The sequence below is a fragment of the Tachyglossus aculeatus genome, chromosome 19 (genome assembly GCF_015852505.1).
Source record: "Tachyglossus aculeatus isolate mTacAcu1 chromosome 19, mTacAcu1.pri, whole genome shotgun sequence".
Lineage (NCBI taxonomy): Eukaryota > Metazoa > Chordata > Mammalia > Monotremata > Tachyglossidae > Tachyglossus > Tachyglossus aculeatus.
In genome coordinates, this window is record NC_052084.1 from 2,870,498 (window position 1) to 2,897,876 (window position 27,379).

Consider the following 27,379-nt stretch of genomic DNA (forward strand, 5'->3'; position numbering starts at 1 on the left):
TTCCTTGGTCCCTAGCACTGTATTAAGCACTGGGTAGATCTCAGATAATCAAGTTGGGCACAGTCCCTGCCCCACATGGATTTTGCAGTCTAAATCAGGGGGAGAACGGGTATTGAATCCCCATTTTGCAGATGAGGAAACTGAGGTCCAGGGAACTTAAAAGGATTATTTTCCTGACAACTTGGTAGATGTGAATGACTTGATCAAGGTCACACAGAAGACAAGTGGCCAAGCCAAGCTGTGAACCCTACGTGGGACAACCTGACTACCTTGTATCTATCCCAGTGCTTAGAACAGTGCTTGGCATATAGGACTTTGGGCAGGTCACTTCACTTCTCTGTGCCTGTTACCTCATCTGTAAAATGGGGATTAAGATTGTGAGCCTCACGTGGGGCAACCTGATCACCTTGCATCCCCCCAGTGCTTAGAACAGTGCTTTGCACATAGTAAGCGCTTAATACCATTATTATTATTATTATTATTATATAGTAGACACCTGTCTACATGTTTTGTCACCTGTGTACGTATTTTGTTTTGTTGTCTGTCTCCCTCTTCTAGACTGTGAGCCCATTGTTGGGTAGGGACCGTCTTTTTATGTTATCAACTTGTACTTCCCAAGCGCTTAGCACAGTGCTCTGCAAACAGTAAGCGCTCGATAAATACGATTGAATGAATGAATGAATGAGCTGGGATTGTGACCAGGTCCTCTGGCTCCCAGACATGCGCTCTTTCCACTAGACCAAGGTAAGCTCGTTGTGGGCAGGGAATGTGTCCGTTTATTGTTACATTGTCCTCTCCCAAGTGCTTAGTGCAGTGCTCTACACACAGTATGTGCCTAATAAATACAATCGACAGATTGACTGACTCCTTCCCGATTCATCTTTGGGGGGAGAGGAGTCAAGACCCCGTTGTGGAACTGCTAGAAGCTATATTGACTTTCAAATTCCCTTCATTTTGTCGGGGGGAAGGGATCTGAGACTGGGCCAAATGCCTCTCCTTCCACTGCCGTCTCCTAGAATGCACCTCTTCTCCCCCATCGTGGCCACCGTGGCCGACGTCCAGATAACAGTTGGAGTCCGTTCACTGTCGAATGGCTCCATATGTCACTCCCGGCGGTTCCTGGGATACTTCTTTCCCAAAAAAGGTTCATTCCCCATCCCCTTGGGCTGGCAGATATCACCTCTGTTGTGTTGAGTTCAGGGCAGGGGAAGAAGACAGTCCTTTAGAAAAGGATTATTTTCCTGACAACCTGGTAGGTGAATAATAATAATAATAATAATGGCATTTTGTTAAGCACTTCCTATGTGCGAAAAGGATTATTTTCCTGACAACCTGGTAGGTGAATAATAATAATAATAATAATAATGGCATTTTGTTAAGTGCTTACTATGTGCGAAGCACTGTTCTATGAGCTGCAGGGTGATACAGGGTGATTAGGTTGTCCCATGTGGGGCTCACAGTCTTAATCCCCATTTTACAGATGAGGGATCTGAGGCTCAGAGAAGTGAAGTGACTTGCCCAAGGTCACACAGCAGACATGCGGCGGAGCCGGGATTAGAACCCACGACCTCTGACTCCCAAACCCGGGCTCTTTCCACTGAGCCACGCTGCTTCTCTTAATGGATGAATGGATGGGAAAGTTTGGTGTCTGTGAGGTAAATGTGGGATTGGCTAGAATTTTCCAGGTATTCGTCCCAGCATGACCACAGTCCGGTTGTGTGACCTTGGGCAGGTCACGTCACTTTTCTGTGCCTCAGTTTCCTCATCGGCAAAATGGGGATTCAATGCCTGTTCTAGACTGTAAGCTTGTTATGGGCAGGGAATGGGTCTGTTATATTGTACTCCCCCAAGTGCTTAGTACAGTGTTCCGCACACAGTAGGCTCTCAATAAGTACAATTGACAGACTGACTGTTCTCCTTCCTACTTTAATCTACGAGCCCCGTGTGTCTACCCCTAGTGCTTGCGATACGTAGTAAGTGCTTAACAAATACCACAATGACAATTTCAGTTATAATCAATAAATCATCAGTGGTATTTATTAAGCACTTTGTTGCGAACTAAGCAGAGTACAGTGCAACAAATCATCATCATCAATAATATTTATTGAGCGCTTATTATATGCAGAGCACTGCACTAAGCACTTGGGAAAGTACAATACAGCAGAGTTGGTGGACATGTTCTCCATCCACAATAAGTGTACAATCTTGAGATCGTTCTCAAAACTAATCACACAAAGCCGAGTTCAGGCACAAGCTCAACCCTGTGGAGATTACCATTTTTCCACTGTCATTAAACATGAAATTTCTACTTTGGAGTTCATAAAATGCTGCATTTTTCAAGGTTTTGATGCCAAGGCATACATTTTTTTTTGAAAGTTACATTTAAAGAAACCTTCTGCCTTCATGAATCCCTGCAAGCATAATCTTATACTCTTTTTTTTTTTTTGGAGTGTGAGAAAAACTTCCTTGGTAGTATTTTGCTCCTCGCTTTGTGGTGGCAGTCATGTCTTGCTAGATTTTTCAGATTAACTTAGTTAAAAAGAGATTTTCAATTTGGTACCCTACTAAAAAGGAGGAAAGGAACTTTGCCATTTGGGGAGCAGTGGATCAATTTTCTTTGCAAGGAGCCGGCGGTGGTGTGTGAAATCAGAATTTCGGACTCAGTGTCGGTGACAGGATTTTGAGGGTTTGTTCTTTCCTCGTTATTAAAGGAATGAGTAATGCTTTTCCATGGAAAACAAAAAAACCCCATCAACTCTGACCTTAAAAATCAATGAAACCCTCCAGCAGAATAGCAATGAGTTTGGGGAACTTAGGAGGGTCTACTGTTGGTCTCTTTTCTGCCTTTTTCCCTTTCCCATCCATGGGGTGCAAAGGAAAAAGTGATACTTCTACATATCTATTCCATTTATTTTATTTTGTTACTATGTTTGGTTTTGTCCTCTGTCTCCCCCTTTTAGACTGTGAGCCCACTGTTGGGTAGGGACCGTCTCTATATGTTGCCAACTTGTGCTTCCCAAGCGCTTAGTACAGTGCTCTGCACATAGTAAGCGCTCAATAAATACGATTGATGATGATGATAAAGAGGATTTGAAACTCAATACCGAAGTTTTAAGCCCTAATAGAGGGATGGAATTCCGCAGTTTAAATGGAAATTTAGTTACCACCACTAAGTTCCAATTACTTATCCTATTTCTCTGTGATGACTGTATCAGCCTCCTTGCTGACCTCCCAGCCTCCTGTCTCTCCTTACTCCTGGCCTTACTTCACCTGCTGTCTGGATCATTTTTCTACAGAAACATCCAAACATCCAGAGCTCGCTGTGGGTAGGGAATGTGTGTGTTATGTTATTATAGCGCACTCTCCCAAGGGCTCAGTACAGTGCTCTGCACCCAGTGAGAGGTCAGTAAATACCATTGCCTAACTGACGGAGTATAAATTTACCGGCCTGAAGTCTAGAATCAGCGGTTTCCCACTGGGGATTCAGGAATAAATGTGTCTGTGTTTTACGGCTTAGAGGAACGATCTGCCATGGATTACCCTGGGTCTGTCTCCCCTGAAATAAAGCCCCCTGGCGTGGATATGCCTAGTTTTGACGTCTCTCTGCCAAGTTCCATCTTGGATCTGTCTTATCATGCCAGAGACATGCATAATATTTTCATTGTTTCATTGTGGTTGCTGTTTTTGTTTGTCAGTCAGTCATTTGCGTTTATTGAGTTTACTGGGTGGGGAAGCAGCGTGGCTTAGTAGAAAGAGCACGGGCTTGGGAGTTAGAGGTCGTGGGTTCTAAGCCCAGCTCCGCCACTTGTCAGCTGTGTGACTTTGGGCAAGTCACTTCATTTCTCTGTGCCTCGGTTACCTCATCTGTAAAATGGGGATTAAGAATATGAGTCCCACGTGGGACAACCTGATAGCCTTGTATCTATCCCAGAACTTAGAACAGTGCTCGGCACATACTAAGCACTTAACAAATACCATTATTATTATTACTAGACTTTAAACTCGTTGTGGGCAGGGAATGTGTCTGTTTATCATTCTATTGTACTCTCCCAAGCTCTTAGCGCTGTGTTCTGCACACAGTACGTGCTCAATAAATACAGCTGAATGAATCAATGAATTAATGCTAAGAGCTTATGAAATTATAGCCTTGAGGGGAACTCAGTTGTATTGTACTCTCCCTAGTGATTAGTACAATGCCCTACGCATACTAAGTGCTCAATAAATGCTATCGATTGATTGAGGCTAAAGTAAGATGGTAGGAAGAGAGGAGCAAAGCTGATTTTTTTACTTTCCCCAGAAAGATGGACTGCGGGGATTCTTGGAAAGATTACCACAGTTTCCTGAAACTACAATAATCTGGCATTAGGAGTGGGATATGTGGACTAAAAAATGATGTTGCAGAGCTTTGTGCCCAGGATTAACAGTGGGGATTCCTTTTATCTGAGTCTTCCCGCTCAGAGCAAGAAATAGATCAATCCATTATTTATCGAGCACTTACTGTGTGCAGAGCACTGTACTAAGCACTTGGGAGAATAACACCCAACAATAGACACATTCCCTGCCCAAAACGAGCTATTTTACAGATGAGGTAACTGAGGCGTGGAGAAGTGAAGTGACTAGCCCAAGATCACACAGCAGACAAGTGGCAGAGCCGGGATCAGAACCCAGGTCCTTCGGACTCCCATGCTTGTGTTTTATCCACTAGTCCACGCTGCTTCTCTAATGCACTGCTGCTTCCCCTGCCCACAAGGGGCTTAGAAGGGGAGAAAGACATTAATATAAATAAATAAATAAAATCAAGATATATGCAAAGTGATGAGGGGCTTAGAGCAGTGCTTCGCACATAGTAAGTGCTTAACAAATGTCATTATTATCATTATTAAAGGGTGAATATCAAATGCTCGGGCAATGCAGAAGGGAGAGGGCATATATTCACTCATTGTCGTATTTTTTTTTCAATCAATCAGTCAATCGTATTTATTGAGCACTTACTGCATATAGGGAAAGGGGGCTTAATACAGGAAGGCCTCTTGGAGGATATGTGATTGTAATAAGGCTTTGAAGTTCTCCCCCTTTTAGATCGGGAGCCCGTTGTTGGGTAAGGACCGTTTCTATATGTTGCCCATTTGTACTTCCCAAGCACTTAGTACAGTGCTCTGCACACAGTAAGTGCATGTGATTGAATAAATGAAAGTTAAGGAGAAGGATGAGGGAGACAGTGATATGATTAAATAAATTATAGATATAGACATATGTGGACGTAAGATACAAATACCATAACAACCTTATGACAGAAGATGGGATGTTCTTGAGAGGGTGTATCCATGGAGTCGCTGTGAGTCGGAAACAACTCAACACCATTTGACAAAGCAGCTGTGGAGCCGAGGGAGACTGTAAGCTCATTGTGGGCAGGGAATGTGTGTTTCTTCTTGTATTGTACTCTCCCAATCGCTTAGTACAGCGCTCTGCACACTAATACTAATACTAATAATGGCATTTATTAAGCGCTTACTATGTGCAAAGCACTGTTCTAACTGCTGGGGAGGTTACAAGGTGATGGGGTTGTCCCACGGGGGGCTCACAGCCTTAATCCCCATTTTACAGATGAGGTAACTGAGGTGCAGAGAAGTGAAGTGACTTGCCCAAAGTCACACGGCTGACAATTGGCGGAGCCGGGATTTAAACCCATGACCTCTGACTCCAAAGCCCGGGCTCTTTCCACTGAGCCACGCTGCTTCTCAATAAGCACACAATAAGCACTCACTAAATATGATTGAATAAAAAGGGGTATATGGTAAAACCTTTGCTATACCTTAGCAAAGAGCACTGTCATTATTATACATATTACTATGGTTATTATTTTTATTGCAGGGCTCTTTTGATGAGCAAAAAACAGTATTTGCTGGAAGTCCATTTAGGGAAAACTGCATTTGCCAAAGCTGGGGCCAGGCTGAGAGACACCATTGCCTTGGGTGGATTGAAGTAAACCAGAAACCGTGCGTTTTTCCATATGAAATGCAGTGAGGCTCACACTCAGAGATCCAGCAGATGCTTCCTCCATGCTTTCTAAACTCAGTGCCACATGGCTGGAAGAAGAAAAAAAAAAACACAGACAAATGGAAGTCATTTCCATAATTAATTAGCGCATTTTCCAAATTGTATTGCTCATAGATTTAAAAAAAAACGAAACCTTGCCAGTTTCTGCTTCGTCTTCCCTCTGACTCCCAAATGTCACTTGATTCATAAAGTTGATTTAAGATCTTTTCCTGTTCAGGATTTCCTGGTACTGACCCTGCCGAGTGACTTCGAAGGCTGAAATGTGTTTTATTGATCCAGATTTCTGAAACGTCTTGGCTCTCTGTCTCTCTGGTGGCAGTGAGCCCATGCTGTCTACAGGGTACGGTGAACTAGGAGAGATCATCGGATGACCCTTTTGGGGGACTCTGTCCAGCTGGGGGACAGGGATTGTGTCCAATTCTACCGAATTATACTCTCCCAAGCAGCAGCGTGGCTCAGTGGAAAGAGCCCGGGCTTCGAAGTCAGAGGTCATGGGTTCAAATCCCACTTTCTGCCAATTGTCACTTTGGGCAAGTCACTTAACTTCTCTGTGCCTCAGTTACCTCATCTGTAAAATGGGGAATGAAGACTGTGAGCCCCCTGTGGGACAACCTGATCACCTTGCAACCTCCCCAGTGCTTAGAACAGTGCTTTGCACATAGTAAGTGCGTAATTAATGCCATCATTATTAATATTATTATTACTCTGCACACAGTAAGCACTCAGTAGATACCACCGATCAATTAATTTAGGGGGAATGGAGGGAGAAGGCAGTGTGGCATAGTGGGTGGAGCACAGGCCTTGGAGTCAGAAGGACCTGGGTTCTAATTCAGAATCCACCACTTTTTTTTTAATGGTAAAGCACTCACTATGTGCCAGGCGCTGTACTTGGGGGATGATAAGCAGCGTGGCTCAGTGGAAAGATCACGGGATTGGGAGTCAGAAGTCATGGGTTCAAATCCCGGCTCCACCGCTTGTCAGCTGTGTGACTTTGGGCAAGTCCCTTAACTTCTCTGGGTCTCAGTTACCTCATCTGGAAAATGGGGATTAAGACTGTGAGCCCCCCGTGGGACAACCTGATCACCTTGTAACCTCCCCAGTGCTTTGCACATAGTAAGCACTTAATAAATGCCATTATTATTATTATTATTATTATTATTGTAGTCTCCTGAGTGAAGAGGACAATGCTCTGCACATAGTAATGGCTCAATAAATATGATTGATTGATTAAGCACAATTGATTGATTGATATATATAAGAAAACATCACTTGGGAGAAGCATGACCTAGGGGAGGGCAGTGCCGGCCTGAGTGTCAGAAGGCTCTGCCACTGTCTGCTGTGTGACCTTGGACAAGTCACTTAACTTCTCCGGGCCTCAGTTTCCTCATCTGTAAAGTGGAGATTCAGTACTGATTCTCCCTCTTATGGCCCATGTGGGACAGGGACTGTATCTTACTTTATTATATTGCTTCATCACCACCATCAGTGATATTCGTTGAGCACTCACTGTGTGCAGAGCACTGTACTGAGCACTTGGGAGAGTACAGTAATAATAATAATAATAATGGCATTTATTAAGCGCTTACTATGTGCAAATCACTGTTCTAAGTGCTGGGGAGGTTACAAGGTGATCAGGTTGTCCCACAGGGGGCTCACAATCTTAATCCCTATCTTACAGATGAGGTAACTGAGGCATAGAGAAGTGAAGTGACTTGCCCAAAGTCACACAGCTGACAATTGGCGGAGCCAGGATTAGAACCCATGAACTCTGACTCCAAAGCCCGGGCTCTCTCCACTGAGCCACGCCGCTTCCTCCAGTACAACAGAGTTGGTTGAAATGTTCCTGATCTGCAACTTGTTTACCGTCTAGTATCTGCCCCCACATTTAATAGACTGGCACAAAGTAAATGCTTAAATACCACAGTCTTTCATTTATTCGATCGTATTTATTAAGCTCTTACTTTGTGCAGAGTACCGTTGTTGGGTAGGGATTGTCTCTGTTGCCGAATTGTACTTTCCAAGCACTTAGTACAGTGTTCTGCACACCAAAAGTGCTCAATAAATACGATTACATGAATGTACTAAGCGCTTGGGAGAGGACATTGTAACAATAAGTACTTTCCCTGCCCACAATGAGCTTAGAGTCTAGAAGGGGAGATAGACATTATCATCACCACTCATTTCATTTTTCTGAATTCTCTCCAATTAAGTCTATTTTTCCTGCCCACAATGAGCTTACAGTTTAGAAGGGGAGATAGACATTATCATCACCACTCATTTCATTTTTCTGAATTCTCTCCAATTAAGTCTATTTTTCCTGCCCACAATGAGCTTAGAGTCTAGAAGGGGAGCCAGACATTATCATCACCACTCATTTCATTTTTCTGAACTCTCTCCAATTAAGTCTATTTTTCCTCCTGCTCCCATTGTAAGTATACTACGTGTCTGCCTCTCTCCCCTAATAATAATTATGGTATTTGCTAAGCGTTTGCTATGTGCCAGGCACTGTACTGAGTGCTAGGGTAGAGACAAGATAATCCCCTAGTTTGAGGATACCTCCCAAAGCACCAAGCAGGGTTTTGCAGGCCCCAAAAGGCAAAGGCAGATAAGTAGTAGTGCGACAGCTTCTTGTCAGAGGGACGAAGCCACTTTTTTGGCCCCCACACTGGGAGAATTCACCCTCGGCGTCCATCACTTAGGCAGTCCTATAGAATCAGGCCTCTAAGTGACACCAACTGACCAGAAGGATGGAGAGGCGAGTTAGAGGAACAGGCATCCTCTTTTGAAGGAGGATTTTACTCAAATCAGCACATTCTGAGAGGAAGCGTGGATTCGTGAGGGTGTCAAAGATGACGGCACGTCAATATACGCTCCTCTCCATCCCTCCCCACCTCCTTTTCTCTGTTCCCTCCAGACTGTACTAATCCTAATGATGGCATTTATTAAGCACTTACTATGTGCAAGGCACTGTTCTAAGCACTGGGGAGGTTACAAGGTGATCACATTGTCCCACGGGGCGCTCACAGTCTTAATCCCCATTTTACAGATGAGGTAACTGAGGCACAGAGAAGTTAAGTGACTTGCCCAAAGTCACACAGCTGACAATTGGAGGAGCCGGGATTTGAACCCATGACCTCTGACTCCAAAGCCCATGCTCTTTCCATTGAGCCACGCTGAAGGGGATTCTGTTGTACTGTACTCTCCAAAATGTGCAGTACAGTGCTCTGGACATAGTAATTGCTCGATAAATACCATGGATCGATCCTTGTCTCTGTCTCCCTCCGTGACACTGAATAATGATGATGGTGATGATGGTGGTATTTATTAAGTGCTTATTATGGGTCAGGCAGTGTTCTAAGCACTGGGGTAGATACCAGGTAATCAGGTTGTCCCACCTGGGACTCACAGTCTTACAGATGAGATAACTGAGGCACAAAGAAGGAAAGTGACTTGCCCAAAGTCACACAGCGGACAAGTAGCAGAGCTGGGATGGTCTTATCCTGAGCTGGGAACCCCTCTAGGCTGTAAGCTTACTGCGGGCAGGGAATGTCACTACTTATTGTTGCGTTGTACTTTCCCAAGCGCTTAGTCCAATCAATCAATCAATCAATCAATCAATCGTATTTATTGAGCGCTTACTGTGTGCACAGCACTGTACTAAGCGCTTGGGAAGTACAAGTTGGCAACATATAGAGACGGTCCCTACCCAACAGTGGGCTCACAGTCTAAAAGGGGGAGACGGAGAACAAAACCAAACATACTAGTGCTCCGCACACAGTAAGCGCTCAACAAATGCGATTGAAGGAATGAATGAGAAGCAGGTGTGGGGGTCTTTCAACGTCATATTTTAGTGCGGATCCTGGCCGAGGACTGTTCCGTACTAGTGATGATGGAAATGAAGTTAAAATTCCTGGGATTGGGAGGAAGGAAACCCAAAACAAGGACGGACACACACACACACACACACACACACACACACACACACACACACACACACACACACACACACACACACACACACACACACACACACACACACACACACACACACACACAGTGTTGACTGGGCCGAATCTGCCCCCTTGTGTTTATTTTGTTAGTAAGTTTGGTTTTGTTCTCCGTCTCCCCCTTTTAGACTGTGAGCCCACTGTCGGGTAGGGACTGTCTCTATATGTTGCCAAATTGTACTTCCCAAGCGCTTAGTACAGTGCCCTGCACACAGTAAGCGCTCAATAAATACGATTGATGATGATGATGATGATGATAGGCCCAGGTCCGTCCTTCCTCCGGATGCGCAGTCGCCTCTAGTGAAGGTCATTCCCATCTGTCCGCCGACGGAATTCATTTGGGAGAGGAACCAGAGACTCTTTGAGCGGGGTGGACAGAGAGGATAATGAATTCTGATGCTCACCGTTGAGAAGAAAAAGGAAAAATCAAACGGCCTGACTGAGGAGAGATGCTTAGGGAGTTCTTCCGCTGTGCGTTCCATGCATTGAAGCGTATTTACTGAGCACTTACCATGTACAAAACACTGTACTAAGCGCTTGAGAGAGGACAATAGATCAATTAACAACGCAACAGTAAGTAGTGACATTCCCTGCCCACAGTGAGCTTACAGCCTAGAGGGGTTCCCAGTTTAGGATAAGACCTCCCCAGCTCTGCTACTTGTCCGCTGTGTGACTTTGGGCAAGTCACTTTCCTTCTTTGTGCCTCAGTTACCTCATCTGTAAGACTGTGAGTCCCACAGTCTGGAGAGGAACCAGAGACTCTTTGAGCAGGGTGGACAGAGAGGATAATGAATTCTGATGCTCACCGTTGAGAAGAAAAAGGAAAAATCAAACGGCCTGACTGAGGAGAGATGCTTAGGGAGTTCTTCCGCTGTGCGTTTCATGCGTTGAAGCGTATTTACTGAGCGCTTACCATGTACAAAACACTGTTCTAAGCGCTTGAGAGAGGACAATAGATCAATTAATAACGTAACAGTAAGTAGTGACATTCCCTGCCCGCAGTGAGCTTACAGCCTAGAGGGGTTCCCAGCTTAGGATAAGACCTCCCCAGCTCTGCTACTTGTCCGCTGTGTGACTTTGGGCAAGTCACTTTCCTTCTTTGTGCCTCAGTTACCTCATCTGTAAGACTGTGAGTCCCACGTGGGACAATCTGATTACCTTGTATCTACCCCAGTGCTTAGAACAGTGCCTGACCCATAATAAGCACTTAATAAATACCACCATCATCACCATCATCATTATTCAGTGTCAATCAATCAATCAATCAATCAATCAATCGTATTTATTGAGCGCTTACTATGTGCAGAGCACTGTACTAAGCGCTTGGGAAGTACAAATTGGCAACACATAGAGACAGTCCCTACCCAACAGTGGGCTCACAGTCTAAAAGGGGGAGACAGAGAACAGAACCAAACATACCAACAAAATAAAATAAATAGGATAGAAATGTACAAGTAAAATAAATAAATAAATAAATAAATAGAGTAATAAATATGTACAACCATATATACATATATACAGGTGCTGTGGGGACACGGAGGGAGACAGAGACAAGGATCGATCCATGGTATTTACCGAGCATTTACTATGTCCAGAGCACTGTACTGAGCGTTTTGGAGAGTACAGTACAACAGAATCCCCTTCAGCGTGGCTCAGTGGACAGAGCATGGGCTTTGGAGTCAGAGGTCATGGGTTCAAATCCCGGCTCCTCCAATTATGTTGCCAACTTGTACTTCCCAAGCGCTTAGTACAGTGCTCTGCACACAGTAAGCACTCAATAAACACAATTGATGATGATGATGAATTGTCATTTCTAGACTGTGAGCCCACTGTTGGGTAGGGACCATCTCTATATGTTGCCAACTTGCACATCCCAAGCACTTAGTACAGTGCTCTGCACACAGTAAGCACTTAATAAATACAATTGAAAGAATGAATTAATTAACAGAAACATTCCCTGCCCACCAGCACGATGTGGTCCCGGAGGATCTAATTTTGTTTTTTCCGTGTTTGTTAAGGACTTACTATGCGCCAGGCACTGTTCTAAGCACTGGGGTAGATACAAGCTAATCGGGTCGGACACTGTCCATGTCCCACATGGAGCCCACAGTCTTCATCCCCCTTTTACAGATGAGGGAACTGAGGCCCAGGAAAGTGAAGTAACTTATCCAAGGTCACACAGCAGACAGGAGGCGGAGCCGGGATTAGAAACCAGGTCCTTCTGACTCCAAGGCCCGGGCTCTGCCCACTAGGTTAGTGGGTGTGTGTTGTTGGGAAGGGAGAGTGGGGGTCCTTGTTGTTGGTAAACAAGGTTGTAGCCCCTAGTTTTTGACGGGCCTGAATTTGCCGGCATTAATTTTAAGAGCGTCCCCAAAACGGTGATCCACAGTTGAGGATTTGTGCTCAGTGGCCGCTCAGCCCCTAATTCATTCAATCGTATTTATTGAGCGCTTACTGTGTGCAGAGCACTGTACTAAGCGCTTGGGAAGTACAAGTTGGCAACATATAGAGACGGTCCCTACCCAACAACGGGCTCACAGTCTAGAAATGAGAAGCAGCAGGGCATAGTGTATCCAGAGCCCGGGCTTGGAAGTCAGAAGGTCATGGCTTCTTATCCCAGCTCCGCCACTTGTCAGTTGTGTGACTTTGGGCAAGTCACTTCACTTCTCTGTGCCTCAGTTATCTCATCTGTAAAATGGGGATTAATACCGTGAGCCCCACATGGGACAACATGATTACCTTGTATCTACCCCAGTGCTACCCCAGTATCTACCCCAATCTCCCCCTTTTAGACTGTGAGCCCACTGTTGGGTAGGGACTGTCTCTAGATGTTGCCAACTTGTACTTCCCAAGTGCTTAGTACAGTGCTCTGCACACAGTAAGCGCTCAATAAATACGATTGATGATGATTGATGATGCTTAGAGCAGTCTTCGGCACATAGTAAGCGCTTAACAAATGCCATCATTATTATTATTATCATTATTATTATTATTATTATTATTGTCTGCTGTTTGACCTTGGGCAAGTCACATCACTTCTCTCTGCCTCAGTTCCCTCATCTGTAAAATAGGAATTGAGACTGTTAGCCCCGCAGGAGACAGGGACTGTGCCAACTCAATTTAATTGTATCCACCCCAGCACTTAGAACAATGCTTGGCACATGGTAAGCCCTTAATGAATACCATAATTATTATTATAATTACTATTAAAATAATGAATAAATAATGCTTAAAATAAAAATAGAAATTACTGTTAAAATTAATGTGGTGACTATTACGAGCTGTGCCAGATGCTGTACTAAGCACTGGGGTAATAAGAATAATAATAATGATGGCATTTATTAAGCACTTACTATGTGCAAAGCACTGTTCTAAGTGCTGGGGAGGTTACAAGGTGATCAGGTTGTCCCATGGGGGGCTCACAGTCTTCATCTCCATTTTACAGATGAGGTAATTGAGGCACAGAGAAGTTAAGTGATTTGCCCAAAGTCACACAGCTGACAATTGGCGGAGTTGGGATTTGAACCCATGACCTTTGAATCCAAAGCCCATGGGGTAGATTCGAGATGATCTGGTCCCCCAAGGGGCTCACAGTCGAAATAGAAGGGAGGATGTGAGTGGAATCCCCTTTTTGCAGATGAGGGAACTGAGACGTGGAGAAATTCATTGCTAATATTAGCAACTTCAGTGCTTGTTCAGCGCTAAGCTCGTTGTGGACAGGGAATGTGTCTGGTTATTGTTCTGTTGTACTCTCCCAGGTGCTTAGTACAGTGCTGGCACACAGTAAGCACTCAATAAATACAATCGACCCACTAAATAAGTCTGTGGCTCCAGGCGGTCGAGCGGTCTCTGCCGCCGTCTTCAGGTCGCATTCTGCCTCGGAATCACCAGTTCAAATCCTGCTACTTCTCAGCCATCAAATGGGGATTAAAACAGTGAGCCCTGTGTGGCTCGAGGCTTGTATTCAAACAGATTATCTCATATCTACCCCAGCGCTTAATACAGTGCCTGGCACTTAGTAAGCACTTAGTAATAATAATAATGGCATTTATTAAGCGCTTATTATGTGCAAAGCACTGTTCTAAGCACTGGGAGGTTACAAGGAGACCAGGTTGCCCCACAGGGGGCGCACAGTTTTAATCCCCATTTTTACAGATGAGGTAACTGAGGCACAGAGAAGTAAAGTGACCTGCCCAAAGGCTGACAATTGGCAGAGGAGGGATTTGAACCCACGACCTCTGAATCCAAAGCCCGGGCTCTTTCCACTGAGCCATGCCGCTTCTGTACAGAAACCACAATTATCATTATTATTATCATTATTATGATTGTTATTTTTTACCAAGCACTGTACTAGGCACTGGAACAGAGGCAAGATGAAAATAATAATGATGGCATTTACTAAGTGCTCACTATGTGCAAAGCACTGTTCTCAGCGCTGGGGAGGTTACAAGGTGATCAGGTTGTCCCACAGGGGTCTCACAGTCTTCATCCCCATTTTACAGATGAGGTAACTGAGGCCCAGAGAAGTGAAGTGACTTGCCCAAAGTCACACAGCTGACAATTGGCAGAGCCGGGATTTGAACCCGTGACCTCTGAGTCCAAAGTCCAGGCTCTTTCCACTGAGCCATGCTGCTTCCAGATCATCAGTCTCAGCCCTACGGGGGGCTCACAGTTCTGTGCTGAGAAACAGCAAGGCCTAGCAGAAAGAGCACAGGCACTGGGACCTTGGCTAAGTCACTTAACTCCTCTGAGCCTCAGTTTCCCCCTCTGTAGAATGGGGGATGAACTACCTGCTCTCCCTCCCCCTTTAAACCGAGGGCCCCCATGGGGGACTGGAACCGGCTCTGACCCCATCGTGGCGTATCCGGGGGCCCGGCCTAGAGTAGGCGCTAAACCGAGTCCTCGATTTAAGAGTGACATCCTCCCAGATCGCAGGCCGCCCTCAACCTGCACTGAGGAAAAATCATGCTATTTTACTCCCTCACTGCATTCTGGCCTCAGTAAGGAGTGGGGATTCACAGGCGCGGGATGGGGGGCAGGGGTGGGGGGATGCGGCTCGCCCCTCAATCCGCCCCGGGGGAGCCTTCCTTCCGGAGGGGAAGATCCCAGAGCAGAGCAGGAGGGGAGGCGGTGAGCCAAGGACCACCATGGTGGGCGAGGGGGCGGCGGGAGGTGGGGAGGGACGGGATTTTGGCCGGAAAAGCCCCGCGGGCCCTGACCCGTCCTTGTCCGTTTCCTCCCCAGACTATGTCAGAGAGCCGCCACGATGGGCCAGCAAAACACCACCTCTTCGTCCTTCTCCAACGGCAGCACCTCCTGGCCCCGGGACGCCCCCGTCTCGGGGCTCGCCCTGGGGGTCCCGGCTCCCTTCGGGAGCGCCGCCAACGCCTCCCAGCCCCCTGACCCGCTGGGGGGCCACGCGGTCTGGCAGGTGATCTTCATCGCCATCCTGACAGGCGTCCTGGCCCTGGTGACCATCGTGGGGAACATCCTGGTCATCGTGGCCTTCAAGGTGAACAAGCAGCTGAAGACGGTGAACAACTACTTCCTGCTCAGCCTGGCCTGCGCCGACCTGATCATCGGGGTCATCTCCATGAACCTCTTCACCACCTACATCATCATGGACCGCTGGGCCCTGGGCAACCTGGCCTGCGACCTCTGGCTCTCGGTGGACTACGTGGCCAGCAACGCCTCGGTCATGAACCTGCTGGTCATCAGCTTCGACCGCTACTTCTCCGTCACCCGGCCCCTGACCTACCGGGCCAAGCGGACGACCAAGAGGGCGGGCGTGATGATCGGGCTGGCCTGGGTGGTGTCCTTCGTTCTCTGGGCCCCCGCCATCTTGTTCTGGCAGTACTTCGTCGGGAAGCGGACGGTCCCGCCGGACAAGTGCTTCATCCAGTTCCTCAGCGAGCCGGTCATCACCTTCGGCACGGCCATCGCGGCCTTCTACCTGCCGGTCACCATCATGACCGCGCTCTACTGGAGGATCTACAAGGAGACGGAGAAGCGCACCCAGGAGCTGGCCGGCCTGCAGGCCTCGGCCGGCGAGGGCGAGGAGGCCCACTTCGTCCCGCCCACGGGCAGCTCGCGCAGCTGCAGCAGCGGCTACGAGCCGCCGGCCCCGCCGTGGGGGCGGCCGCGGACCCCCCGCCGCCAGTCGGGCCGCTGCCGCTTCTGGTTCGCCACCTGGAGTCCCGGCGCCGACCCCGCCGACCAGGACCGGAGCAGCAGCGACAGCTGGAACAACAACGGCGAGGCGGCCGGCTCCCCCGACAACTCGGCCGCCTCCTCCGACGAGGACGAGGACGACGAGGACGACGAGGACGACGAGGAGGACCTCGGCTCCGAGACCCGGGCCATCTACTCCATCGTGCTCAAGCTCCCGGGCCACGGCGGCGGCGCCATCCTCAACTCTGCCAAGCCGCCGGCGGGCCGGGGGCCGCGCGGGGCCGGCCGGGGCCGGGGGAGGCCGGCCGGGGAGAGGCCGCGGCCCCAGAGGGGGCCGGCGGACGGCGGGGGCTGTTCTAAGCCGCCCCTCCGGCTGGGGCAGGAGGCCGTCTCCCCCGGGCCCGGCGGGGGCGGCCCCCCGACCCCCGCCGCCGCCGCCGCCTTGCCCCTCTCCTTCAAGGAGGCCACCCTGGCCAAGCGGTTCGCCCTGAAGACCCGCAGCCAGATCACCAAGCGCAAGAGGATGTCTCTCATCAAGGAGAAGAAGGCGGCCCAGACCCTCAGCGCCATCCTGCTGGCCTTCATCATCACCTGGACCCCTTACAACATCATGGTGTTGGTCAACACCTTCTGCGACAGTTGCATCCCCCAGGCCTTCTGGAACCTGGGCTACTGGCTCTGCTACATCAACAGCACCGTCAACCCCGTCTGCTACGCGCTCTGCAACAAGACCTTCCGGACCACCTTCAAGATGCTGCTGCTCTGCCGTTGCGACCGACACCGGCGCCGGAGACAGCAGTACGCGCAGCGTCCGGCCGTCGTGTTCCACAAACGGGCGACCCGCCAGGCGGTGGCCTGACCCCAGGCCCGCCGCCTGGGCGGGGGACGGCGTGGAGGCGACTCACGCATGTACGTGCACGCACATGCACACGGGACAAGCGGTCAGGGGGCGGCCGAACCACCGGGATGCCGCAACCGATCATTTACAGGAAGGCGGCGGAGCTTGGTAGTCAGGAGGGATGACCTGGGTTCTCACCCCGGCTCCTCCTTCGCTCCTCCGCTGGGTGACCTTGGGCTTCTGTGCCTCAGTTACCTCATCTGGAAAACGGGGATCAAGACCGGGACGTGGACGACATCCGACCCGAGGAGCTCAGACTCGCTCCAGCGCTCAGAACGGCGCTCGACGGACACCGCCTCCGTCGTCGGCGCGGCCCGAGATTCCTTTTCGGATCGAGTCAAATCCGCATTAAGCAAAAAAGTAATAATAACAATTGATAATAATAAACGAGTAGATGAGAGCGGTGAATGACGAGGTTTTTATTCTGTAACCTACTGACCGCGGTTTTCCAAAAAAAAGAAAAAGACCAAAAAAAATAAGAAAGAGAAAAATGCTGCATCCGGCGCTGGTAAAACCGCCCAGGGCTCTGCCCGGATCTCTGATTCACGTCGGCTCCGGGAGCTCAGGAAAAGCCCATTGCGCGGACCCCGTTTCCCGGTCCCTCTGTCCCAAGGAATCCCGCCTGGCCTCGATCGGGACGCGGAGAGACGGTAGGTCGGAACCACCGTCCCGCCGGAGAGGTCGCGATGTCTTTTCCTTCCTTCCTTCTCCAAACCTGCTCATCGCTAAACCCTCCCGTGACCTCCCCGTGTTCCCATCTGTGCCACTCCAGGTCTCTCACGTGCGCACGGGCACCGCTCCAGCATGCGTGCGAGAGCCCACGTGAGTGTGCTTCGATGGTAGCGCGGGAAACGGTGGAGATGGAAAGGGAATTCCGCATTGGACTCTTCCGCATCGTAGCAAACTCACGTGGGGCTCCCGGCGAGGGGTCTCAGAGAGGGCTGGGTGAAATCCCCCTTCTCTCCCTGCCTCAGCCTGGATGGATCTGTGGCCTCAGAGGGTTTCGTCGGGGGGGTCCCGCAGAGTGTGGAATCCCCCAAATGACTACAGGCCGAACTCCGGCCGGATTCCTGAGTGCTGTAGTGGAGCTGGGCGACTTGGGTGAGCATCTGGTGGCTGATCGGTGGGGGTGGGCGGGGGTCTGCCGGGCCCTCTTGGACCAATCTGTCCGGCAGGGAACCGCTCCTCCATCCACGGAATCCTCTCCCAGTGCCCAGGGCGCTCTTCCAAACAAATGCCTCCATGCCTGACGGGAAGCAGGAGGTGGGGACATCTCCAACCGCTTCCGACCGAGGAAGCCCCCCGGGCTTGTACGGCCAATAAGCACTTCGATGAGGAAAAAGGGCTCCGATCAGTGTAACAAAGACCCAGGGCCACCGTCGTCTGAGACCGGAACCGAACTTCGAAAAAAAAGTCACTTCGACTCCCGCTTGGCTTTCATTTGGAGAGATTCTTTTTGTACGATCCTTTGACCTGACCAAAACGATGACGATTTTATTTTTGGCTGATTTTTTTTTTTTTTTGGTTTTGTTTTCCAGGGTGGGGGGTGGGAGGTAGCTTCCGGCAGCTGTATCGGACGTCCGTGTTTTGAATGTTGAGCTCGTGTAAAAGCTGCTTCTGTATCCGGTGTGAAGTGGTGTTTACAGACGTCTCGACCGCGGTGGAAGTATACTAACCGGTGTCTGTGTATCTGAACTGTTTAATTTTGTGTTCCGTTTGGATGAAGAAATATTTATTATACATCCTTCACCCGGCGTTTCTTTGAATGTTGGTAAATATTACTCTTCAGCCGTCAGCTCTGGTGTCCTTCTGAAGTGATTGCAACAGGTGTACTTGAGCAATGAATTCAGTATATCGAGCTTTCATGTTGCTAAGATAAATGAAAAAAAAATCAATAAATAACCCTTCATCCCATTGACAGTAAACCCTCGTGGTGTGAGTTTGGAAAATTGAACTTCAGGATAGGGTTTTTTGAGTCAGAGCGAATCACCAGAATGTGTCTCAGGGCAGGGCTGGAGTTCCATTATGGAGAGTGGAAGGTAGCGTAGATCTGTGGGGACGGAGAGGTGGTCGCCTCACCCCAGTCAGGTCAAAATGCAAAAAAGGCACTGGACCATATCCCCAGGACGTAGCAGACCATACCGTCGTGACAAATTGCATCTCCGTTCCGTTCCTCGAGTTGACCTTGCCGTTAATATCGCAACCCCGTGACTTTTTCAGTCGGTATCCACCCGGTGCTACAGCTCGGCACTCAAATGGAGGGTCTCGAGAAACCACAGTTTCTGGCTCTTGATCTCTGCTGTCGATTTTTACCACAGATTTTCATTGAAACTTCCGAAGGTTAAAGGCTCCTTTAAAACAACAGCGACAGCTACAGCAACAACAAAATCAACCCTTGGGATTGTTTACACGTTATCCGAGTCGGGCCGGGGCTAGTTTTGAGGGTCGAGGGCAAAGAATTCGACTCTTTGAAGAGCGAGGAGGGTGAATAAAGTTTCAGGTGGGTCGTTTATGAGTGGACTTTGCCATCGATTGCACTGTTGGTTCATCTCTAAGGAGCCGACGTTCTTCCCGAATGTAAAAATGACCGTTCTGGAAGCTGAGAGCCCCTTCCTCTCACCCTCCTGTGCCTCTGGGGGCTGTGGTCTTGCTGAGACACTCTTCCCCCGCTCGGGGATAAAAGTCCACCCTTGTCCTCTGTGGGCTTTTTCCACCAACCACGCAGTCGCTTGCAGTCTCTCCCTACATCGCCAACCCACCGCCAAGAACCATCCCCTTACCGAATCCTACGCAAAACCCCGAGGGAAAAAGCGCACCGTGGAAGGACTGAGTGTGAAGACCGAAAAGGCCTAAGGAAAATGAATTCTGCTTGTTATTTTACAATGCTACTACGGGGTAAAAGCCAAATTAAAACTTTCACAGAAAATCAAGTGCTGCCCTCCGTTTCACTAAATGCAGACGCCCCCCCCACCCCCAACCTCCCCTCACCACCACAAAGTCGGTAACTCCGTAATGCACGTAGATCGATCAGTCTATCAATTATTGGATAGATACTTTCATCACGGAAAGCAGAGGTGTCAGATTTTCAATTTGAGCTTGAGGGGTGGAACGGGTGCCCAGGGGGGATTGGGGGAGTCAGTCAGTCAATCGTATTTATTGAGCACTTACTGTGTCCAGAGAGCTGTACTGAGCGCTTCAGAGAGTACAATAGAACAATAAACAGACACATCCCCTGCCCATAACGAGATTCCAGTGCAGAGGGGGAGACAGATGTTAATAGAAATTAATAAATAGCAAATCTGGACGTAAGTGCTGTGGGGTTGGACGGGAACTGGGACCTAGTTTTCCTCATTCATTCATCCACTTAATCGTATTTATTGAGTGCTTACTGTGTGCGGACCACGGTATTAAGTGTTTGGAAAAGTACAATAGAACAATAAGCAGTGACATTCGCTGCCCACAACGAACTCTCAGTCTAAAGATGAGGGGCCCAGAGATGCGAAGTGACTTGCCCAAGGTCACACAGCAGACAAGTGGGATTAGAACCCAGGTCTTCCTGACTCCCAGGACCAGACTGTATAGATACTAGGCCATGCTGCTGGCCCTGACTCGATCCCATCATTTTAGAAAAAGAGACCACAGTTCTTCCCCAGGTGTGGCGAGGGTGTCGGCGTCTCCAGGAAAATTCTTTTTCAGAGGAACTGCTATAGGGAGGACTGGGGGGATTGGTTTGTTGCCTCGGTGGGTTTCAAAGACATCAGTCAATCAATAGTATTGATAGAGCGCTTACTATTTGCAGAACACTGTACTGAGCGCTTGGGAGAGTACAATTCTAAAGACATAAAGAGATCATTTCCCCATTCCTGTTTCCTCAGCTTTCATTGCCTAGACATTTTGGTTCGCTTTTTTTTTCCCACTGGTGAGATTCTGGGGAGAAGTAACAATAATAATTAAAGATGATTGGGCATTTGTTAAGTCCCTAGACTGTAAGCTCGTTGTGGGCAGGGAGTGCGTCTGTTCATTGTTCTATCGTACTCTCTGAATAAGCGCTAAATACAGTGCCCTGCACAGTAAGCGCTCAGTAAATACGATTGAATGGTAAGTGCTGGAGTAGGCCCAACCCAATCCCTGTCCCACATGGCGTTCCTGGTCTGAAGAGGAGGGAGAACAGGGACTGAATCCCCATTTTACAGATGAGGAAACCGAGGTCCAGGGAACTGAAGGGACTTGTTCAAGGTCACCCAGGAGGCAAGTGGCAGAGCCAGGATTAGAACTCAGGTCCCCGCACCCCCAGGTCCAGGGTCTCTCCATTAGGTCATGCTGCTTCCCCAGGGCACAAAATGGAAGCCTGCATTACTCAAGCTATGACTCTGGATGGGAAAGACCAATCAGTCAATCAATGGTATTTATTGAGTGCTTACTGTGTGCAGAGCCCTGTACTAAGCGCTTGAGAAGAGTACCATGCAACAGAGTTGGTTGACATGTTCCCTGCTCACAATGAGCTTACAGTCTAGAGGAAGTGAAGCATTAGAAGTCAGGGTTTCATTTTTTTTTTAATGGTATTTGTTGAGCGCTCAGTGGAAAGAGCCCGGGCTTTGGAGTCAGAGGTCATGGGTTCAAATCCCGGCTCCGCCACTTGTCAGCTGTGTGACTTTGGGCAAGTCACTTCACTTCTCTGTGCCTCAGCTACCTCATCTGTAAAATGGGGGTGAAGACTGTGAGCCCTCCGTGGGACAACCTGATCACCTTGTAACCTCCCCAGCGCTTAGAACAGTGCTTTGCACATAAAAAGAGCTTAATAAATGCCATTATTATTATTATTATGTGCCAGGCACCATGCTAAGCGCTGGGATAGATTCAAGCTCATTGGGTTGGACACAATCCCTGTCCTACATGGGGCTCACGGTCCTAATCCCCATTTTACAGATGAGGGAACTGGGGCCCAGAGAAGTTAAGTAGGCAGGGAATGTGTCTGTTTATTGTTATTTTGTGCTCTTCCGAGGACTTAATATGGGACTTTGGGCACAATAAGCGCTCAATAAATATGATTAAATGAATGATGAATGCCGCTAGCCCCCTCCTTGTGGCCAGGCTTTCCAGAGGGGGTCATGAGGCTCTGCAAATTTTGGGGGGGAGGGGACACAGTGCCGAGATCAGAGGCCAGTCACATCTGCAGGGAGGAGCGGACCACTCGAAATCTGGTCCCACGGGGGTCCGACAAGAGCTTCGGCTCTAACCCTCGCTCCGCTACTTGTCTGCTGTGTGACCTTGGGCAAGTCACTTCACTTCTCTGGGCCTCAGTTACCTCATCTGTACAGTGGGGATTGAGACTGTGAGCCTCACGTGGGACAGGGACTGTGTCCAACCCGATTTGCTTGTATCCATCCCAGCGCTTAGTACAGTGCCTGTCACATAAAAATCACTTATCAATTACCATTATTATTAGTAGTATTAGTATTACTACTGGTGTCTTCATTAGGTCCATCAGTGGCGCATAGTCTGTCAATCCTATTTATTGAGTGCTTACTGTGTGCAGAGCACTATGCAGGGAAACAGCGTGGCCTGGTGGATAGAGTACGGGCCTGGGAATCAGAAGGACCTGGGTTCTAATCCCGGCTCTATCATTTGTATGCCGGGTGACCTTGGGCAAGTCACTTCACTTCTCTGGGCCTCAGTTCCCTCATCTGTAAAATGGGGATTAAGACTAGAAGTCCCATATGGGACAGGGACTGTGTCCAACCCCATTTGCTTGTATCTCCTGGAGTCAGTCAACTGTATTTAGTGAGCACTCACTGTGTGCACAGCCCTGTACTAAGCGCTTGGGAGAGGACACTATAACAATAGAACATTTCAATCAATCAATCGTATTTATTGAGCACTTACTGTGTGCAGAGCACTGTACTAAGCGCTTGGGAAGTACAAGTTGGCAACATATAGAGACAGTCCCTACCCAACAGTGGGCTCACAGTCTAAAAGTGGGCACTTTCCTGCCCACAATGAGCTTACAGTCTAGAGAGCACCTTAGCGTACTAAAGCGCTTAGAACCAATGCCTAGCACATAGCCAGTAAGCACTTTTATGTGGGTGTATATCTATAGCGATATCGATATCTATGTATCAATATAGATATCGATCAATATATACACACCACTACCATAGTGCTTAGAACCAGTGCTGGCACACAGTAGGCATTTACATATCATATATATGTATGCGTACATATATATGCAGAAAATAAAATGATGCAGGAGTGCATCAATCATCCTGCTGTTAGCGAGGTATATCCAGTTCCTTGGAAACTTGGCTAAGAGCAGGATGATTGCCACATTGCTGCATCGTTTTCATTCTCCATGAAAACGCCCCTTCAGCCGAAGCTGTGGCAAACCAAGCGGAACACAGCCATCCTGAGATTTTCCAGAGGAGAAGAGGGGGCATCTGGAAGAAAATAAGGACACCCCCTCCCACAAGGAGGTCACCCAGATCCGGTTGCCAAAATCCCCCGGTCTCCGTGCCACACTTTCTGCTTCCCTCACCACCCCTCTCTCTGGGGAGGCCCTAACAGAAAGCACATTCATTCGTTCAGTCAATCGTATTTATTGGAGTGCTTACCGTCTGCAGAGCACTGTACTAAGCACTTGGGAGTGGACACTAGAACAATAAACAGGTACAGTCCCTGCTCCATCCCCCACCCGCAAGACAGGAGGGTCACCTTTCGGGAGGACTGTCCCTCACTGTCGTGAAAGCCGAGCGAACCAGAAAGGCGTCACTTCATTCCTTCCTGCGATCGTCCCCTCCATCGTTTCAGAGGCAGGCCACCGTTCTTCCACAGCTGGGGGTGGTGAGGGGATCAGGGGCCGTTTCCCCGAGGGCTAGTCAGAGGGAAGTGGTTAGGCCTTTAAGGAACCGGTGGGGTCAAAGGTTAAAGGCCTTTGACGAGCCCAAATGCCGGTCGGTCGGTAGAACGAGGAGAAGAGGGAGACGTGGTCAAGTGGCTGTCGGGTGGCCATTTGGAGTGGATTTCTCACAACCGACACAGCCCCGATACCACCATCTTCTTCCCACCAGTTCCGCGGCCCACTTTCGGTACCGGAGCTGGAGCCGAGACGCCGTACCAACCCGGACGTTTCCCGACGGACGTGACCCCGACTCCAGTGGGGAAGGCTCGAGTCGCATTCCTCGACTCGACCCTTCTCGGAAAGGGCCGGGAATGGGGGTGGTTTCGGATCCGGGAGGACCCGGACGTCGGCTCGGGAATTTGCTCCTCCTGCCGGGCCCGTTCCGGGCTCCGGGTTACTCTGAGTTTTAACTTATTTTGGAGTTGAAATGTCTTCGTTTTTGAAATTTTGTATGACATTGTAAAGGTCGAGAAAGTCACTTGTAATTTATTTTGTTGCCATACCTTGATACATTGTCATTTCTATATGAAGTGTATTGTTTATCAATTGCTTCTCCGGCAGCAATAAAGATATGAAAGTTGTTCTTGCTTGCCTGTCAGAGTTAACTACCATCATTATGGTATTTATTAATAATAATAATGATTATTATTATGGTATTTGTTAAGTGCTTATTATGTGCCAAACTATTAGAGAAGCAGCATGGCCTAGGTGGAAAGAGCTTGGGCTTGGGAGTCAGAGAACCTGGGTTCTAATCCCAGCTCTGCCGCTTGTCTGCTGTGTGACCTTGAGCAAGTCACTTCACTTCTCTGTGCCTCAGTTTCCTCATCTGTAAAACAGAGATTAAGACTGTGAGCTTCAGATGGGACAGGGACTGTGTCCAACCCGATCGTTTGGTGTCTACCCCAAAGCTTAACGTAGTTCAGCGCCCGGCACAAGTAAGCGCTTGACAAATACCACCATTATCATCATTACTATCAATATTCGGCACTTACTAGGTAGCAAGCGGTGTGCTAAAGTGCAGGGATACATGGTAAAGCAGATGGGACGTAGTACAGTATTACAGAGTGGGCAGACACATTCCCTGCTCACACCGAGCAGACAGTGTAGAAGGGGAGATGGACATTAATATAAATAAACAAATGATGGACAAATGCCATTAGGCTGAGGGAGGGGTGCGAATTAAAGGTACAAATCCAGGTGCCTCTCCTTACAGGACATGACTCCATTCTCTCTCAGTCCCTCAGCCTGCCAGAGTCTCAGGGAGTATGATCCAGGGCTTGATGGTCTGTGAAGCAGCTTGGCTCAGTGGAAAGAGCCCGGGCTTTGGAGTCAGAGGTCATGGGTTCAAATCCCAGCTCAGCCAATTGTCAGCTGGGTGACTTTGAGCAAGTCGCTTCCCTTCTCTGGGCCTCAGTTCCCTCATCTGTAAAATGGGGATTAAGACTGTGAGCCCCCCGTGGGGCAACCTGATCACCTTGTAACCCCCCCAGTGCTTAGAACAGGGCTTTGCACATAGTAAGTGCTTAATAAATGCCATTATTATTATTATTATTATTATTAACAGACAAATGCCCTGTGAGGATCGGTTCATGCCCCCCCCACCCTAATTTTGCCATCAGCCACCAAGACGGGGAGGCAAACATGAGGCCATGGAGGGCCTGGTCTACCCAGCCCAGGTGAAATCCATCAATCATTCCTATTTATGGAGTGCTTATGGTGTGCCTAGCATTGTACTAATTAATTAATTAATTCTGAAATTTATTAAGCACTTACTATGTGCAAAGCACTGTTCTAAGCGCTGGGAAGGATACAAGGTGATCAGGTTGTCCCATGTGGGGCTCACAATCTTAATCCCCATTTTACAGGTGAGGTAACTGAGGCCCAGAGAAGTGAAGTGACGTGCCCATCCATCATCCATCATCAATTGTATTTATTGAGCGCTTACTGTGGGCAGAGCACTGTACTAAGCGCTTGGGAAGTACAAGTTGGCAACATATAGAGACGGTCCCTACCCAACAGTGGGCTCACAGTCTAGAAGGGGGAGACGGACAATAAAACAGGTGTCAAGTCAGGTGGACAGGTGTCATGTCATCTGGCTAAACAGAAATAAAACTAGATGCACATCATTAGCACAATAAATAGAATAGTAAATGTGTACAAGTAAAATCATAAATGTGCACAAACATATACACAGGTGCTGTGGGGAGGGGAAGGAGGTAGGGTGGGAGGGATGGGGAGGGGGAGAGGAAAGAGGGGACTCAGTCTGGGAAGGCCTCCTGGAGGAGGTGAGCTCTCAGTAGGGCTTATGAGAATAATAATAATAATAATAATAATAATGGCATTTATTAAGCGCTTGCTATGTGCAAAGCACTGTTCTAAGCGCTGCAGAGGTTACAAGGTGATCATCATCATCAATCGTATTTATTGAGCGCTTACTATGTGCAGAGCACTGTACTAAGCGCTTGGGAAGTACAAATTGGCAACACATAGAGACAGTCCCTACCCAACAGTGGGCTCACAGTCTGAAAGGGGGAGACAGAGAACAAAACCAAACATACCAACAAAATAAAATAAATAGGATAGATATGTACAAGTAAAATAAATAAATAAATAGAGTAATAAATATGTACAACCATATGTACATATATACAGGTGCTGTGGGGAAGGGAAGGAGGTAGGATGGGGGATGGAGAGGGGGAAGAGGGGGAGAGGAAGGAAAGGGCTCAGTCTGGGAAGGCCTCCTGGAGGAGGTGAGCTCTCAGCAGGGCCTTGAAGGGAGGAAGAGAGCTAGCTTGGCCGATGGGCAGAGGGAGGGTGTTCCAGGTGATCAAGTTGTCCCACAGGGGGCTCACAGTCTTTATCCCCATTTTACAGATGAGGTAACTGAGGCACAGAGAAGTTAAGTGACTTGCCCAGAGTCACACAGCTGACAACTGGCAGAGCTGGGATCCCCTATGAGAAGCCGTATGTTCTATGCCATATGTCGTATGAGAAGCAGCGCGGCCTGGTAATAATGATAATAATAATAAAGTCACCCAGCAGACAAGCAGCGGAGCTGGGGTTCGAACCCATGAGCTCTGACTCTCAAGCCCGGGCTCTTTCCACTGAGCCACGCTGGGGAGAAACCTAAGCCCCTGGGAGAGGTTGACCTTCAGCCCGGGCCTGCGGTACATGACGGAGGGCGAGAAGAAATCGGTTTCCTGCTTGAGTGAGTCAAATGCCTGAAGTGGCAGCCTCCTCGCCTTTGAACGCTTCCTCCTCTCAGCGAAATGTTATTATTCCCGCGGTCTGACACCCTGTTACACCGCAACACACTCTAATAAGGAGCCAAACGCTGCCAGCATGAAAATG

The 27,379-nt window shown here is 48.5% G+C and overlaps 1 protein-coding gene across 1 annotated transcript in view; it reads left to right on the forward strand.

Annotated features, from left to right (window-relative positions):
- Positions 1–17,304, forward strand: part of CHRM3 (cholinergic receptor muscarinic 3) — a 165,243-nt gene extending 147,939 nt beyond the window's left edge. Inside the window, exon 4 of the mRNA XM_038761354.1 lies at positions 15,309–17,304. Coding sequence (XP_038617282.1) covers positions 15,309–17,094 — 1,786 coding nt within the window. The 3' untranslated portion in view covers positions 17,095–17,304. The remainder of the gene's footprint in view (positions 1–15,308) is intronic.
- The last annotated feature ends 10,075 nt before the right edge of the window (positions 17,305–27,379 follow it).